Source organism: Episyrphus balteatus, chromosome 1 (genome assembly GCF_945859705.1).
Source record: "Episyrphus balteatus chromosome 1, idEpiBalt1.1, whole genome shotgun sequence".
NCBI classification, from domain to species: Eukaryota; Metazoa; Arthropoda; class Insecta; order Diptera; family Syrphidae; genus Episyrphus; species Episyrphus balteatus.
In genome coordinates, this window is record NC_079134.1 from 85,265,487 (window position 1) to 85,284,471 (window position 18,985).

The 18,985-nt window shown below is 33.5% G+C and overlaps 1 protein-coding gene across 9 annotated transcripts in view; it reads right to left on the reverse strand.

The window, feature by feature from the left end:
- LOC129906888 (zinc finger protein OZF-like) overlaps nt 1–18,985 on the reverse strand; it is a 453,260-nt gene that overhangs the window by 419,496 nt on the left and 14,779 nt on the right. For 8 of the 9 annotated variants that reach the window (XM_055982861.1, XM_055982858.1, XM_055982857.1 and 5 more), the window contains exon 2: nt 8,901–9,257. The exons of the other annotated variant lie outside the window; for it this stretch is intronic. In XM_055982861.1, the coding sequence (XP_055838836.1) occupies nt 8,901–9,128 (228 nt within the window). In that variant the 5' untranslated portion in view covers nt 9,129–9,257. The remainder of the gene's footprint in view (nt 1–8,900; nt 9,258–18,985) is intronic. 9 annotated transcript variants of the gene reach the window in all.

Consider the following 18,985-nt stretch of genomic DNA (forward strand, 5'->3'; position numbering starts at 1 on the left):
TCATTTGCTTTTTGTTGGATTAAGGAAGTAAATAATTTAATATTTTTAACAGAATATTTTGAAAGAAAAACACGTACATTTTGGCTTCAAAATATCTGTTCCCCATAAAAAATATGATAGAAATACTTCGGGGGAGAAACTTCATTCCCTATAGGTATTTTTGTGTGGGAATTTTTTCCTAGGAAATTTTTCCATTCAAAAAGTATTGCCGATACCGATTTTTCGGAATAGAGAAATTTTTCCAGGGAAATTGTATTGCCGATAGGGCTGATTGAGGATAATGTTGAATTAAGGGTATCACTACAGACACCTCTTGAGCTTGAGAAAGCGGTAGATAATTTTGTGCATATTGTTCAAAAAGCCGCATGGAACAATACCCCTTACCAAAGAGAAATTTCAGGGTACAAAGACGCTAAATATCCCCAAGAGATAAAAGAAGTACTTAAAGAAAAACGAAAAGCGCGCAAGAAATGGCAACAAACTCGTGCTCCTCAACACAAAGCTAATCTAAATCATCTTAGTAATTTGCTTAAAAAGATGATATCAGATTTTAAGAACCACGAAGCTAAAAATTACCTAGAAAATTTGACGGGAGGTAAAGAATCTTACTACTCTCTATGGAAAGCGATAAAAACCACGAAAAAACCAAAGCTTCCAGCACCTCCGATAATGAACGACCAAAATGAATGGGCAAGAAGCGACAAAGAGAAAGCAAACGTTTTTGCGGATTACCTAGAGGGAGATAAAGATTAAGATTAGGGTGAGAGGTGGGAAGAATTCACCTTATCACTGCGGCCTCTGATGGGCCTATTGTGATTTCCTCTTTTTAGAGTTCACTTAGAAATCCTGAGTTTAGAAAACTTACTATGTTTTTGGGTGAACTAGCGGCACATTCTGCAGGTATCGTCTTGTGTAATGCCCATGGTCTTGAGGTGTTTTTTTTACTGAGCAGTGTCCAGTAAGGAAGCCTGTGGTTATGCGAATCTGACTCCTGGTGAGTGTGAGGAGTTGTTTCGTTCTGGCGTGGGAGATGTTTGGTATAAATGTTTTGGCTTGTCTGTTACTTTCCGTATGCGTCAAGTAATGATTAGCCATATCTCTTAGCCATTTATTAATGTAAAGTTTTGCAGTGCTTGTTGGTATGCCACAGAATGGTCTTGGCATCATGAATGTAGATGCGGAACCTTTTCTGGCTAGTGTGTCTGCTATTTCATTCCCAACGTGACCGCTGTGACCAGGTATCCAAATGAGTTGAACTCTGTTTGTACTGGCAAGCTGGTGTAGAAGTTGTATACAGCCCCATAACAGCTTTGAGGTGACTTCATTGCTCCTAAGAGCTAGGAGTGCGGCCTTGCTGTCAGAGAGAATATAAATTTTTTTGTTTATTACAGCTCCGTTTAAGTTTTCTCTGAGGCAGAGTTCAATTGCGAATATCTCTGCTTGGAATACGGAATTGAAGCTGTCCATGCTCTGGTGCTGATAAGTTTCATTCCGAATACTCCGGCCCCAACACCTTTATTTGTTTTGGAGCCATCTGTGTACCATACATGAGACTCGCTATTGAAGATGGGTCTGTTCTGTTCCCACTTATGTCGTGGCTGTATAGAGCCAGCGAGAGATTTTGGGGTTGGCACCCCAGTTTTTACCTGTTAGACATTTGCTGGTCCATAAGGCAGTCCTGGCTTTGTCAATGGTTTTCTGTATATGAGAGTTCCAGTTGAGTTTTTCGTCTAGGGTAACCCTTAGATATTTAACTTCCTTTGAGAATTCTATCGCTTCACCGAATAGAGTAGGCTTTATAAGTTTGTGTTTGTTTCTTTTTCTGGTGAAGGCGACTATGGTACTTTTTTTAGGGTTGACGTTAAGTTCAACTTTTAGGCACCAGTTTGCGACTTGATTGAGTCCTCTTTGTAGAAGATTCGAGATCGTGTCTTCGAATTTACCTTTAATGAGAATCACAATGTCGTCAGCATAGCCCTGAACATAAAATCCAGCATTGCTAAGTATGGCAATCAGTTCATTAACTACAATGGACCACAGAAGTGGGGAGAGAACCCCACCTTGAGGGCATCCTTTTGCAGCTGTGATTCTGATTTTGTCATTGCCCAGTGTGGCATTAATTTTCCTGTGACTAAGCATATGTTGAATCCATCTGCATGTGGTAGGATCTTCCCCTGTGCTGAGGATGCAGCGTTGTATTTGAGCATAATCAGTGTTATCGAAAGCACCCTCAATGTCTAGGAAGCAACCTATTGCAGTCTCTTTGTCGTTAAGGAATTTATCAATCCGCATTGTTAATTCCTGAAGAGCAAGAGTGGTTGATTTTCCTGGCTGGTAGGCATATTGGTTGTTGTGAAGAGGTGTTGTTTTCAATGGCCCGTCCCTGATATGCCTGTCTAGTATCTTTTCCATTGTTTTCAGAAAGAATGAGGTAAGACTAATTGGTCTGAAGGATTTAGCTTGGTCAGTTGGTCTTCGTCCTGATTTAGGAATGAATTTGACCGTTACTTCTTTCCAGCTTGTTGGTAAGTAACCCCATGCGTAGCTTGTTCTAAATATGTTTATTAGCATAGGTGTAATTAACTCATTTCTTTTCTGAAGGAGTGCTGGAAAGATTCCATCTTCTCCGGGAGATTTATATGGGTCGAAGGAATTTATTGCCCATTTTATGTTTCCCTCATAGAACATATCCCTTGCTCTTTTCCAGTCCTATTTCTGTGGATGCGAGCGCTGCTTTGTATATCAGATAGATCATTGCAGAACTTTTTCCATGATTCTCTTTTGGCTCTTCTAATCTCTGTATTGTAGTTGGTTAGAGAAGTGCGGTATGAGGTCCAGTCTCCATTGCGCTTGGCTTTGTTAAATAGTTTTCTGGTCAGCGTTCTTAGCTTTGAGAGCTTGGCATTCCACCATGGTGTTTTTCGTGTGCCTGATTTAGTTTTCTCTGGGCATGCGTTGTGGTAGGCAGTGGTGATTGTTGCATTAAGACTGTTGCAGCTTATTTCGAGTCTGTCAATGTCTCTGATGCTGGTTTGAATGTTTCCTAGAGGAAACATTCAAACCATTCAATGGGCAAGCATTGAATGATATTATAAATATGAATATAACGTCAAGTGAAAGCTTCATCACAAGAAATGTTACGCTCACCGAATTAAATAAAGAAATTAAGAAGTTTAAGCCAAAAAAAGCACCAGGATACGACTTAATTACTGCGGAAATTCTTAAAATGCTCCCACGAAAAGGTTTAATAAACCTCCTATATATAATGAATGCCACTCTTAGGTTAGAATATATTCCAAACCAATGGAAAGTCGCAGAAGTAATGATGGTATTGAAACCTGGAAAACCATCTCACGAAAAGAAATCGTACAGGCCCATTTCACTTCTTCCTGTAGTGTCGAAGGTCTTTGAGAGAATATTTCTTCAGCGTCTTCAACCAATAATAGAAGAAAGAGGTCTTATACCTGAACACCAGTTCGGCTTTAGAAGCAAGCACTCGACGATTGATCAAGTACATAGAATCACCGATGTCATTGAGAAAGCTCTTGAAGAAAAGAAAATTTGTTCAGCGGTCTTTTTAGATGTGTCTCAAGCTTTTGATAAAGTATGGCACGAAGGTCTCAAATTTAAATTAAGACAAGAAATGATTAGTCAGACTTTAGGAAGATAGTGGCTGGGGTACCACAAGGTAGTGTCTTAGGTCCCATTCTGTACCTTCTATTCACACGCGATATACCTCAAACACAAAACACAATTGTAGCTACTTTTGCTGACGACACCGCAATACTTGCAGTCGGCAAAACAATAAACGAATCGACAAGTAAATTGCAAAATGCTCTTAAAAATGTCAATGAATGGACGCAAACATGGCGAATAGCGCTTAACGAATTTAAGTCAGTTCACGTGGACTTTACGTATAAGAAAATAAATAGATTACCTGTTTTTATTAATACTACTCAGGTCCCATTTGCAAATGAGGCAAAATATTTCGGGATGACTCTCGATGCGAAATTAAAATGGAAATCGCATGTTAAAAATAAATGTGATCAGTTAAATATGAAATTAAGAGAAATGTACTGGTTGCTCGGACAACATTCTAGACTAAGTATTGAAAACAAATTATTAGTTTACGAGCAAGTACTTAAGCCTGTCTGGACATATGGTATTCAACTCTGGGGTTGTACCCGCAATACAAATTTAAATAGATTACAAACTTTTGAAAATAAATTATTAAGATCATTTGTAAATGCGCTGTAAGTTAAGAAGGCACCTACATATTTTGGGCTTAGTAAATAGTGCAACATGTAGATTCTGTAGCGAAAAAGAAGAAACACCAGACCACATCCTGGGTAGTTGCAATGCACTAATACACCAAAGATTTAAACACATGATCGCTACCAAGTCGAAGAGGATAAATTGCACTCTTTGAAAATACCCCAAATAATCAATTTCATGAAAGGAATTAGGTTAGAGGAGGAGCTATAAAATGAGGTACTAACTCATTTAGCTTAAAAGGGGGGTACAATAGATCTTACAGGTCGCAGTACATCTTACACCCCAAATATCAATCAATCAAAAATGCGCCGTGGTATATAAGAAACGAAGATCTTCACAGGGATCTTGGAATCCCCACGGTTCGCGAAGAAATAAAAACTTTTGAAAAAAAGCATAGAAAACGGTTAGTCGAACATAGAATAACTAGAAATTCTCGACGAGACAAACTTAGTACGACGCTTGCAAAGACTAAACCTTCCGATTTGGTACAGTGAAATTTTTCAATTTAATTCCTTTATTTCAAAATATCGGCATTGATTAATATAAATTTAAATGTTTTAGAGATTTATTTGTGTAACTTCTTTTAAAATACTTTTTTTTATCTTGATAACAAAATTTAAACCATTACTTAAATGATTTAATTTAAAACAAATGTTATTTATTTATTTTTAAATATCATCAGTAGGAACTTTCACCGGAAAGTTACCTGCAACACGTAACTTTACTTCAAGAAAGATAAATTGCTAGATAAGTTCCATCTGAACTTAGTTGCAATCGGGAGGAGGAGTTGGTTTTAGTGGTTAAGAGTCCCACGTATCTATGAGCACGCGTTTTCCGGTCCTGATAGAATGTTTTGAAGATTTCAACACCTACCCACGGACAAAAAAAAAAAAAAAAATTCATCAATTTTTTCCCCTATTACTATTTTTTTCAAGGAAATTATCCATTTTTGCCTTGTCACACACACAATTACAAAAAAAAAATTACTCTCATTATGTTCTACCACTCCAGAAAAAGGAGTAAAAATTTAGAGTGCTCCTTAATAGAGTGAAAGAAAACGAATTTAATTGAACTTCATTCATGTACATTGTACAATTTACATACTCGGCCCTAGCGAGGTATTCCGTCGGAGCGGATTTTTTCCGATTTTCTACGAATCGGAGACTTTTTGCTTCGAGGTATTTCTCCGATCAGCTGATCGGAAATTTTCTCCGACAAATTTCAACACATTGCATGCGTTGACGTACTTCTAATGATTGTATTCTTGATAGATACAAATCATTTTTTTCCGAAACCCTCCGACAAGTTTTTGTTGCGGAATATATAACTAAAATGTAAGTAATAAAGAAAAAAAAGTATTTTAGTAAAATTTTGTTATTTATTATGGATTTTTGTGTTTAGGCAAAAGAAAAACACATAAGTATACAAAAGATCACCAAAAATTGTATTGGGAAGATCTGCCCAATCAGTTAAATCGAATTGGACCACGACAAAGGGATGTTGGTGAATTAAAAAAAGGATTTTCGTGACTATACATAAGTCCAACATAAAAAAAACTATTGATAAACAGAAATCGCGGACACTGGTGGGCAAAAGGCCTTACAGACAAGTCTCACAAATAAATTTTCTTTCACTTTTTAAAATCTTCCTTTTTTTTAATTTTTTGCTCTTATTGTTTGGACTCGGCCTCCAAAAATAACGCGACACTTGCCATGGACACTTTTTAATTTTCTTAAATGAAATAACTTCAACTCGCTTGTTATTCTTTGAATTGTTTTTTTTTTTTTTTACTGTTATTTTTTTCTGTCATCTGTGATAATTATAGAGATAGCCTTCTCAAAAAAAATATCGATATTTTTCGATTCGATATTTTGTTGAAAATGTTGTTAAATGTATCTAGGTGTTTTTATATAAAAAATATCGGAAGATATACCAACTTATCGATATATCGGTATATTTTGCACATCTCTATTAAAATCTTGAATCTGACGCTGTCAAATTATTGCGATGCAGTGCATCGTCGTATTTGTCTAGTATTTTTTCCGATGAAAGATACCTCGAATGCAATTTGAACCTCCGACGAAGTATGCGTTGCGGAAAATCTCCGCTGCGACGGAATACCTCGCTAGTTCAGACTATATAAACCTGGTTCGCTGTTCGCGCTAAATTTTAGCCGAGATAAAATTCCCATACAAGTTATCGATAATTTGTATGGGATCCATTTTAGCTCGGCTAAAAATTTTTTGATAATTTGTATGGGAGCTAAAATTTAGCGCGAGCTGCGTACCAGGCTACAAGCATTAAAAAAAAAAAAACTTTTATTAAATACTACCTGACCGATTACACTGGTCAACAAGGTTTTTGTTACAGAAACCAGGGTATACTTTTCTATAGGTTTTTTGTGCTGAGCTCGAATCCGAAGTCAGAAAAGTTCTATCACATCACGTTTTTGAGATATAACCGTTAGAAAATCGAAAATGCCGCTTTTTACCACTTTTCGAGGTTATTTCTTAGCGTTTGGTAATTTTTTTTTAGTTAAATTTGTTACGGTTTCTAAAAGAACTAAGTTTTGTCTTTCTAAATCCGTTTAAATCTTTTAAATATCTCTTTTCTTCTTCGAGAAATCCTTAGTTGAAATCAACGTGCTTGGGATATATCATATTCATTTGCTTTTAATAGCAAATCTTGAAAATTTGTTTACCAATCGCCAGAGTTGTAAAAGATTGCAATCATTTTTGAATGCAATCTTTAACGACTTCAATCAAAAGACTGCAATCATTGACTTATGTACATTTGAGACTTAGACTTCAAATTTTTTGTGAAATGAATGCAATCTTTTTTTTTACCAATCAATTGACTGCATTCAAATGATTGCAGTCTTTTGGGAATGCGTGCAGTCTTTGCTTTCTTTTTGCAGTCTTTCCATTCTTTGGCAGTCTTTGCATTCCTTGGCAGTCTTTTTGCATTCTTATGCATTTATTTGCATTTATTTGCATTCCTTGGCAGTTTTTTGCAGTCTTTTGCATTCTTTTGCAATTTCGGCCACATAAAAACTTACGGGATTGTAAATGGAACGTTGTGTCAAAATTTGAAAGCAAATGGTAAAGACGTGTTCGAGATTTGCTATTAAAACCAAATGAATATGAGATATCCCAAGCACGTTAATTTCAACTTAAGATTTATCGAAGAAGAAAAGAGATATTAAAACGATTTAAACGGATTTAGAGAGACAAAACCTAGTTCTTTTAGAAACCGTAACCGTAAAATTTAATTTAAACAAATAACCAAACTAATTAAAGATGTTTCAGAAAATTCCAATTTTTTCTCATCGGCTATTTTGGTCGTAATGGTGTTTTAATGAAACAACAATTTCATTAGTTTCCCGACGTTTCGATGGTGATTGCCATCCTCTTCAGGGGATCTTTTATTTACAACATATATAAATTGAACAATTATAAACATTGGACCAAATATGGTGAAACAAAGTGATTGAACTTACAATTTTTAACAATTATTTGAATTTAGGTAAACAAAGCCTTATATTTGTTCCAATGTTTATAATTGTTCAATTTATATATTTTGTAAATTAAAGATCGCCTGAAGAGGATGGCAATCACCATCGAAAAGTCGGGAAACTAATGAAATTGTTGTTTCATTAAAACACCATTACGACCAAAACAGCTGATGAGAAAAAATTGGAATTTTCTCAAACATCTTTAATTAGGTAATCACTTGGTCAAAAAACTCATCACATAAATAACCAAACGTTAAGAAATAACCTCGAAAACTGTTAAAAAGCGTTATTTTTGATTTTCTAACGGGATTATCTCAAAAAGTGATGTGAAAGAATTTTTCTGACTTTGGATTCGAGCTAAGCACATAAAAAACCTATAGAAAAGTATACCCTGGTTTCTGTAACAAAAAATATTTTGATCTTGACCAGTGTTACCGATTGCAATGAAAACACTGCTTAATGTCTGCACTTAATGACATTTTCATTTATTTATTTTTTCAATACAAATTTTATTTAACAAGGTTTTCGGTTAAAAAAGGGATATAGCCGTATTAGGATATCAAGGCCGTGTGTGAATTGGGTTAAATATTTAAACTCCGTTAGAATTTTGACACTCTTGAGGTAGATACAAACATTTTCAGCAGTCAAAAATTTAATGGGCTCTGGGACCCGGTTAAATTTTTTTATCTTCAGAGGTTAAATTTTTCACAGAAAGATTAGCAATTTTTTAAAATAAATAATCAAAAACTGAAAATAAAGAATGGAAATTGAGAAAGAAACAAATCATTATGAGTGTATATTAAGGGAAAAATAATATTCTTTGATATATTTCACTTTATTGATTATGAACAAAATTGGAAATACATGAGAATCAAAAATAAAATTCACAGAACAACTTGTGTTGGAAGTTTGTATATTGTAAAGATTTATAAAAGTTTTTAACACCATTAGTTCTTTTGTTTTGCCCATTAAATTATTGACAGCTGATAATTTTTTATTCGCCTCAATAGTGTCAAAAATTTAACAGAGGTTAAATATTTAACCCAATTTACACACGGCCTAAAACCAATTCAAATGTTTGTGTATTCAATTCAATTAAAAACAAATTTACCAGCAAAACTTGTGAATGTAGCAAGTTGTTTTTATTGTCAATTGCTGTTATAACAGAACGCTGTTGCTGTTGACTCTGCTGTTGTTGTTGTTGAAGATCATGATGAGAATTTTGTGAGTCCTGGGCAGGAGGCTGACATGGTGAATAATAAGTCAATGGTTCCGATTTAATTTGTTGTTCGAACATGCTAATAGTAGCTAGTAAATCAGTTGTAGGAGGTACGGGCATACGCCCGACCCCCCAGTGACCTGGGTAACTTATGTTGACTTCTGTTTATCACATTCTTTTTTGAAATTTTACCCTAAATGCGTTCCCGTCAAGATGTAATTAATGACCACTGGGAAGGTTTCGGGTGTTCTAAATGAAAAAAAGAATACGCATTTAATTTTAATTCAATGGTTATTATTTATTTAGTTTTAAGCTAATTTAAGTGCACATTTTGAAGATACTCTTAAGTATCTATACGAGATGACTTAAAAGTGGATTTTGGAGGTATAATTTAAAATTAATTTAAGTTTTTAAAAGCGACATCATTCTCCTCCCAGTAAGCCCAGTAGTTTTTTTTTAAGTGGTTTAAAACAATTGCAACTACTATATGAATTGAACTTTTGTCAGTGAAAAGAATCATATCAGTGTTGAACGATGTAAAATTTTATAAAACAAATGAAACTATTTTCCCATAGTAAATTAACAAACTATTAAAAAAGAAAATAAGGCTAGGTATCAATGGCAAAGGGTTCATATAAGACGATTATTTCCGTCTTACCTTTTGAAATTCTCAAACTCAACAACATAAACTTCTTGCAACATGAATATTATTTAACTCAACACCTACACACACTGTCAACATTATTTCCACAGCTCTGCTTTCAGTTCTACACACCTATCTGCTTTTCAACTCACTCCATAAACAAAAACACAATTAGAGCAAAAAAAAAGGTAACCCGAAAAATGCCGTGTTCTTATAAACAATAGAACAAATTTGTATTCTTTCCTCTTTTTTCATTTACTGATACTTCCCTTGAGACCTCTCTGTTTAATACACGCTTCCTTATGGAAGAAAATAAAACGACATTTGTCGTCTTACTTCATAGAAAAAAAATGTATAATAAGACGGTTTCCTCCGACTTATTTAGGGAATTTGTGTGTATCGCGAAATCGCTGGGCTGATGTGATGAGTCAAATTATATTGTGCAGGTTGGGGGTGAGGTAAGTTTTATTTATAAAAAAAATCAGTTAGGAATAAAATAGGTATACAACAGGAAAATAACACGCTGCTATCCGACTTATTATATGAATTTGTATGTATCTCTACACTGGGCTGGTTTGTCAAAGATTTCGTATATGGTTAGAAATATGCATGGATGTTAGATTTTGGCAGAAAATGCATACAATAACTGCAATCTACATATAGTGGCACAACTGCCCCAATTGAATTGAAAGCAGTGCAATTTTGAAAAATATAAAAATTTAGATGGTGTAAAAAGTGTGAACAATTTTTAGGTAGTAAAATTCAGTGGTTTGATTATGGCTTTTATATGTATCATTAGTTGGTAAAAAAAAATGTCGAAAACAAGAACTTTACTTTAAGATTTTGTAGATTGATGTAGTGTTCTGAATTCAGAAGTCACAAATTAGGTCTTAGATTTTGCAATATCCTAAATTTCTATTTCCAATATCGTCGGTCTCATAAGGAAACCTCGTAACTCCACCTTTTTTCGAAAATGACTTTTGAATGCCATTTTTTAGAAAATATGTCAGCGGCCAGAAAATTTGAAGTCATTCCGAAAACTCTAAGGCCGTGTGCGAATTGCGTTAAAATGTTGGTTAAAATTTCTACCACGATTAAAATTTGACGTTTGGTTAAAAAAAGGATCAAATTTAGTTTTTTGCTGTGCGAATTGGGTTAAAATGTATTAAATGGGACTTTTATCTTGGTACTACTTGGAATAAAATTCCCTCAAGATAAAACAAAACTACCCTCAAAAATGTTTTTCTTATATTCAATTAACTATTTTGTTTAACAAAACCCAGTTGAAAATATATCAAGTTAAATATTCTAGTATGAAAATGTAAGAAATTCTCAATTTCACATACTTTTTTTTTATTTTATCGATAAATTCTCATTTCATTATGATCAAAAAAAAATTTATTAATTCAGTCTTCTAACACTAATTCGTAGTTCACCAGCTGCCAACAAAATAGAAATATAAAAAATAAAAAACAAACAAACAATTAGTAGATTTTCAATTTTTCAAGATGAATATTCATTTGAGGGAGTACTTTGTATTAATACTTTTAACATTTCTTAAAATATCAACGCATTATAACAAAAATAATTTCAAATCTATCTTGATCTTTCTATCTTGAGAAACGTCAAATTTTAACCACTAGTGTCAAATTTTACCCTGCTCCGCAGCTGGGTAAATTTTAACCCATTTTATTCACCATGCTAGTGTCAAATTTTAACCAAACGTCATATTTTAACCAACATTTTAACGCAATTCGCACACGGCCTAAATAGACTTAAATTCAAATTTTGTAAAGCACTTTACTCCCCAACTACTCTGTTGTTTCTCTACTCTTTTGTCTATCCTGTAAAATTTTGATTTTGGGAGTTACGATGTTTCCTTATGAGTCCGACGATATGTATCTTTGAAAAAAAAAAAAATTGAAAAGATATTTTATACGATAAAGTTCGAGTATGACTTTTTGAGATTCAATAATTAGTTTTCTAAAAAATACACGTTGGTGGAATTCCACTTCAAAAGTAGGTAACCAAAAACTAACACGAAACCACCCATCAAAATATCCGTGGTGCGTTCTTTTATTCGACGATGTTAACTATTGTTCCTAAATGAGAAAAAAGTAACATCGTGACGTCACAACATTGTTCCTAAATCCAATGTTGAAGTGTCAAATAGTTACATTTTGTTACTTTTTTCAACTCAGCTCCTGGACTTGAGTTTCAATGTTAATCTGTCAAACACAACTAAATGGGGAAGAGAGGGGATGATGTGAGAAAAGAATTTCTTGTTTGTTTCCATATTTGAAATTATTGAATGCATATTTGTTTCAATTTGCTTAGAATTCAATTAAAAAGAATTATTTCAGTACCAAATTAAATTTTTTCTTGTAAAAAATGTAACATCGTGACGTCACAACATTGTTCCTAAATCCAATGTTGAAGTGTCAAATAGTTACATTTTGTTACTTTTTTCAACTCAGCTCCTGGACTTGAGTTTCAATGTTAATCTGTCAAACACAGCTAAATGGGGAAGAGTGGGGATGATGTGAGAAGAGAATTTCTTGTTTGTTTCCATATTTTAAATTATTGAATGCATATTTTTGTTTCAATTTGCTTAAATTCAATTAAAAAGAATTATTTCAGTACCAAATTAATTTTTTCTTGTTTATTCATTCATAAAATTAATCTCAAAAATTTTTCTTTTGACAGATCAACAAAATGTAACATTAGTCGTTCCTAAATCAAAGTTGAAATTTTCTAACAAAATCTAACAAAAACAAATACAACGATTTTTTTGACACAACAACCAAAGTTAACTATATTTAATAAAAGAACGGACCACCGAGCATCATGACGTCGTGTATGAAATCCCATGCAAAGGAAATCCCTTCAAGCAAACAAGTCCGACCTCGGTCCGAATCCGCTCCGCCTGAGGCGGAGCTGAGTCCGACTTCGGATCAGAAACTGGTCCGAAGGCGGCTCAAATTAGTATGGAAATTATAATCACCGCGAAGTCGATTGCTTATGTATTGGTGTGGTGAAAACCTCCATTCCGAGAAAACGGAGCCGAAGTCGGACCCGAGGCGGATCAGCGAAAGCCTACCAGAAAAGGAATCGAAAAAAGGAATGACGTTTGGCACCTGAAGCCATTTGCACCAACAAAAAGAACACAATTTATTTTTTTTTTTCACTAAAATTTTTTCATTTTATTTTCACAAACGAAAACATATTTTGATAATTTTCTGTTGATATATCCTGTACTGGCCAGCGGCTGGAGTGGTGTTTGATCTTCCTTCCATATAATTCAACAAATTATTGCATAATTATGTAGCTGTTGAATGTTGGTGGTGGTTTAATGCCGGAGAAGATTACCTACGAAAAACATAAAATGATTAATTACACAGCCACACAAAAAAAAATAAAAGTTCTGACCTGGGGTTGCGACTAAGTTTTTCATATAGTTTTTGGGTCGCTGAAGCCGAATCCGGAGTTCATTTTTTTTTTCTCTGATCTGGATGTGCGAATATGTTAATCATATAGTTTTTAGATCGCTGAATCCAGATTTGAAGTAAATTTTGCTCTATCACGTCAGGTTTCTGAGATATCTTCAAAAAAATGTCAAAACCAAAAAAACAAAATTTCTTATCTGGGGTTGCGACTAGGTTTTTCATTTAGTTTTTGGGTTGCTAAAACCGAATCCAAAGTTTATTTTGCCGTATCACGTCAGGTTTTTGAGATATCCTCAAAAGATGTCAGATAAGAACTTTTTTTTTTAGTTTAGACATTTTTTGAGGATATTTCAAAAACCTGACGTGATATGATACGGCAAAATAGACTTCTGATTCGGTTTTAGCAACTTAAAAACTATATGAAAAACCTAGTCGCAACCCCAGATAAGAAATTTAGTTTTTTTGGTTTTGACATTTTTTTGATTATATCTCAGAAACCTGACGTGATAGGGCGAAGTTGACTTCGAATCTGGATTCAGCGATCCAAAAACTATATGATTAATATATTCGCATATCCAGATCAGAGAAAAATTTTTTTTGTTTTTGTGACATTTTTTGAGGTTATCTCGAAAACCTGACGTGATGGGGAAAAACGGACTCCGGATTCGGTTTCAGCGACCCAAAAACTATATGCAAAACCTAGTCGCAACCCCAGGTCAGAACTTTTATATTTTTTTGTGTGGCTGTGTTATTAACAAGAAAATTGCTATGCTACATTTCAGCAATGCTTACCTTTATTTTTGGTTGAAATATTCCAATTTGTTAACATTATTATAAAAATAAAAATTAATTTATGACGAGCCACGACACGCGAGACAATGCAACAAATAACAAAATGGCGCTATGTTATTTTGTTGCCTTTGTCTTTCCTTCTTTATTTCTCCTTTTTGCACTTTTCACCACTATTTCTCCTTCGACTTTGTGTTCATACACAAAAAGTTTCAAGTGTGTGAGTGCAATCCCGCTTTTCTCGTTCGGAGGTCGGAGTGTCTTTTCCGAACTCCGTTTTCTTCCATACTTTCGCTTTCGGACCCGTTTCTGAGCGGAAGTCGGACTCAGGAGGCGGAGTGGATTCGGACCGAGATCGGACTTGTTTGCTTGAAGGGAGGCGGAGCTGAGTCCGACTTCCACTCAGAAACGGGTCCGAAGGCGGCTCAAATTAGTATGGAAATTATAATCACCGCGAAGCCGATTTTATATGTATTGGTTTTTTCACCAAGATTTCTCCTTCGACTTTGTGTTCATACACAAAAAGTTGCAAGTGTGTGAGTGCAACCCCGTGCTTCTCGGTCGGAGGTCGGAGGTCGGAGGTCGGAGTGTCTTTTCTGAACTCCGTTTTCTTGCTTGAAGGGTAATGATCATACCTTGTCTTTTTATACCATGGACATTGATGACATAACCGCTGTCTACAGTGTTGCCATATCATAATCTAATATAAATTAATATTATTTAAGTTTGCATTTGTGTTTATTTTTTGTAAAGTTTTAAAAGTTTATTTTTATTTTATTTTATATAAATTGTTCCTAAGTGTAAATTATTTAAATGTACAAATTATTATTCGTTTTTTATTTATCAAACATTTCATTGTCAATTGTTTCTTTAAGAACTAATAAATCCAAACCCCCTGATGAAGCCGGAAAAACCCGGAGAAACGTTGGGAAAAAGAATGAATTAGTTTTTTAATTGATTGCATTTTGTCATATCGATCACTAAGCCCAATTTGAAATTATCAAAAGTTAAATATATATGATCAAAAACCAACATACACCAAAAATAACGTTTTCTACCAGTTATTATTCAAGAATTTCAAAAACGTTATGGTCCAATGCAATTTTGACTTAGGGAAAAACCTTTAGAAAAGTATGACTCGGTTCAAGCTCTATTATGTAACTTTATATGAATTAGAGAAGTCAAATCATTTTAATCGGTTTAGTTTTATGAAGAAAACAAAGTTGTAGTTTAAGGACGCTCTTACTTAAAGTTTTGTATGCACCTGGATAACTGTTGCTTCTGTCACCGTCGAGAGATCTTTTTCAGCTCTAAGGCCATTCCATGCATACATATTTAAGACATCCACAAAGAGAAGATTGGCTTTCTGATCTAGCACTTATATCTATAGGTAGAAAAACACTCTTCTTCTTAATTCTAATGACTAAAAGTGGGGTTGACTTTTACGAAAGAGTTCTTGCACAATTTTATAAAAGAAAAACCTAGAACTTTGCACACTTTTTAACGGAAACTTAATTTTAAAAAATATATATATCTCATGTCTTTGGCAATTGGTTTGAATTGCTTAATTTCATGGCTTGAAACGCAGAAATGCATTACACGAAATAATTTGAAGTATCTAAACTAAATATTTGGAACTGAATTTCTTGGTGACTAATTTTTCTTCGACTTACCATTTGAAATTATTCACGCCTCGCCACTGGCAGGTATTCATGTAACGATAGAATTTTCCACTTTGTAGAAAAATTTAAATTTCTGCAAATGGTTTACGTGACAAGAAATATTTGCGTAAACGTGGAAAACAAACAGCTGTTTGCTAAACGTCAAATTGATTTTATAAATTTTTTTCAATCAAAAAAATAAATATAGCGGGAAACCGACGAAGTTATGAATACCAGAGTTATGCGCGACAGAGTTACGCGTGTCAAAGTTTCGCAAAACCGAAGTTACGAAAAACAAAAATTATGAAAGAGCAGAGTTATGAACACTCAAGCTATGAAACGATGTTTTTGAGTTGGCAACCATTGAGATAAAGGATATTCGGGAGGAACGTACCAAAAATCTAGAGAGAGAGAAAATAAATATTTTTTTTTTCCAAATTAAGTCATTTATTTTAGAAAATCCCCCCTCCCGGCTAAACGGAGGGGAATAGACACCCCCGTCCCATACAATTTTTTTCTTGCCTTGACTCAACCTATACGCCCTTGCTTTTTGGTACGTTCCTCCCAAATATCCTTCATCTCAATAATTGCCAACCCAAAAACATCGTTTCATAGCTTTGGTGTTCATAACTCTGGGCTTTCATAACTTCGGTTTTTCGTAACTTCGGTTTTGTGTAACTTTGTCGCGCATAACTCTGGTATTCATAACTCCGTTACCATTTCAAATATAGCGATTGGCGCTTTGGTGAGGTAACTTAGTAGATTTTTGGTTTTGCATTTTCAAAGAGGAACTTTTAACAAACAATGTTGTAAAAACAAAAAACCCAAAACAGAAACCGTATGGCTTCTAGTTGCGTTTTTTCGCATTACCTCACAAAAAACAGTGTTTTTTTTTGCGTCACTTGAATAGAAACAAGCTTTTAGATTAGATAAAAATGATGAAAAATCATGGACAACACTAATTTTAGTAAAGCAGTATTAAACTTAGACATTATTTGCACATAATAACCAATTATGGGCTACGAGCTACCAAAAGGCAACACAGAAAATGCATAATTAGCAGCTAACATTGGAAATGCACCTGCACTATGCAATATCGCGAAAGATATTGGAAAATTTGGATGAGATAATTTTTTAAATATCGTAAACTAGTGATCAAATAAAAAAATAAGACAGGTGAGACCCAAAACAAGAGCACAGAAAAAAATAATTTAAAAACTATCAAAAACGTGGTGTTAGTGCGATGGTAATGTGTTGGTTTGTTCCATCCTGGAAGTTATAAAAGGTGCACAACATTAAAAAGCCTCAAAATGCAAAATAACAACATTTTAAGTTCTACTAAGATTACAAAAAAGTTAACTATTTTATAGTTGCATTCGAACTGAAAAGAAGTGAGGTAAAGAGTGGTTTTTTAAAGGAAAACATACCAACTCAGATGGACCACGTTAATATTAGCCCTATTTCATTGGTTTATAAAAGAATAACCTTTATCGCATCGCCAATAAAGGGCACTAAAATGTGTTATAGTAATACGCTTTGTTTTTATGATGTGCAATAGCAAAATTGAAGCTTCAACGCTTCAAAAACAGATGCTAACTTTTACAAAGAAATAATGGTAGAAGCTCTTGGCAAGTTTAGGAACGTGGAAGAACAACCGTCTTAGAGATTGCACAAGGATAGTTCAGGAAAAAACAACGCAATAACAACAAAACAGATGCATTCCGGATAAAAACGAAAGTTTATTTCACTTATTAAATCCTTAAATTGTAGAAAATGTCATTTTTTTAATTTGTAAGAAGTTACCAAACACTTTTATCACTTTCTCCAATTAGGTCCACGATTGTGTACAGTAGAAGTGCATTTTCAATGTTAAATTCTATTTATGCATTTTCTGTGGTGTCTTATTATTATTATTATTATTATTATTATTATTATTATTATTATTATTATTATTATTATTATTATTATTATTATTATTATTATTATTATTATTATTATTATTATTATTATTATTATTATTATTATTATTATTATTATTATTATTATTATTATTATTATTATCATTATTATTATCATTATTATTATCATTATTATTATCATTATTATTATCATTATTATTATCATTATTATTATCATTATTATTATCATTATTATTATCATTATTATTATCATTATTATTATCATTATTATTATCATTATTATTATCATTATCATTATTTTTATTAAATTGATTTTATAAATTTTTTTCAATCAAAAAAATAAATATAGCGGGAAACCGACGAAGTTATGAATACCAGAGTTATGCGCGACAGAGTTACGCGTGTCAAAGTTTCGCAAAACCGAAGTTACGAAAAACAAAAATTATGAAAGAGCAGAGTTATGAACACTCAAGCTATGAAACGATGTTTTTGAGTTGGCAACCATTGAGATAAAGGATATTCGGGAGGAACGTACCAAAAATCTAGAGAGAGAGAAAATAAATATTTTTTTTTTCCAAATTAAGTCATTTATTTTAGAAAATCCCCCCTCCCGGCTAAACGGAGGGGAATAGACACCCCCGTCCCATACAATTTTTTTCTTGCCTTGACTCAACCTATACGCCCTTGCTTTTTGGTACGTTCCTCCCAAATATCCTTCATCTCAATAATTGCCAACCCAAAAACATCGTTTCATAGCTTTGGTGTTCATAACTCTGGGCTTTCATAACTTCGGTTTTTCGTAACTTCGGTTTTGTGTAACTTTGTCGCGCATAACTCTGGTATTCATAACTCCGTTACCATTTCAAATATAGCGATTGGCGCTTTGGTGAGGTAACTTAGTAGATTTTTGGTTTTGCATTTTCAAAGAGGAACTTTTAACAAACAATGTTGTAAAAACAAAAAACCCAAAACAGAAACCGTATGGCTTCTAGTTGCGTTTTTTTCGCATTACCTCACAAAAAACAGTGTTTTTTTTTGCGTCACTTGAATAGAAACAAGCTCTTAAATTAGATAAAAATGATGAAAAATCATGGACAACACTAATTTTAGTAAAGCAGTATTAAACTTAGACATTATTTGCACATAATAACCAATTATGGGCTACGAGCTACCAAAAGGCAACACAGAAAATGCATAATTAGCAGCTAACATTGGAAATGCACCTGCACTATGCAATATCGCGAAAGATATTGGAAAATTTGGATGAGATAATTTTTTAAATATCGTAAACTAGTGATCAAATAAAAAAATAAGACAGGTGAGACCCAAAACAAGAGCACAGAAAAAAATAATTTAAAAACTATCAAAAACGTGGTGTTAGTGCGATGGTAATGTGTTGGTTTGTTCCATCCTGGAAGTTATAAAAGGTGCACAACATTAAAAAAGCCTCAAAATGCAAAATAACAACATTTTAAGTTCTACTAAGATTACAAAAAAGTTAACTATTTTATAGTTGCAT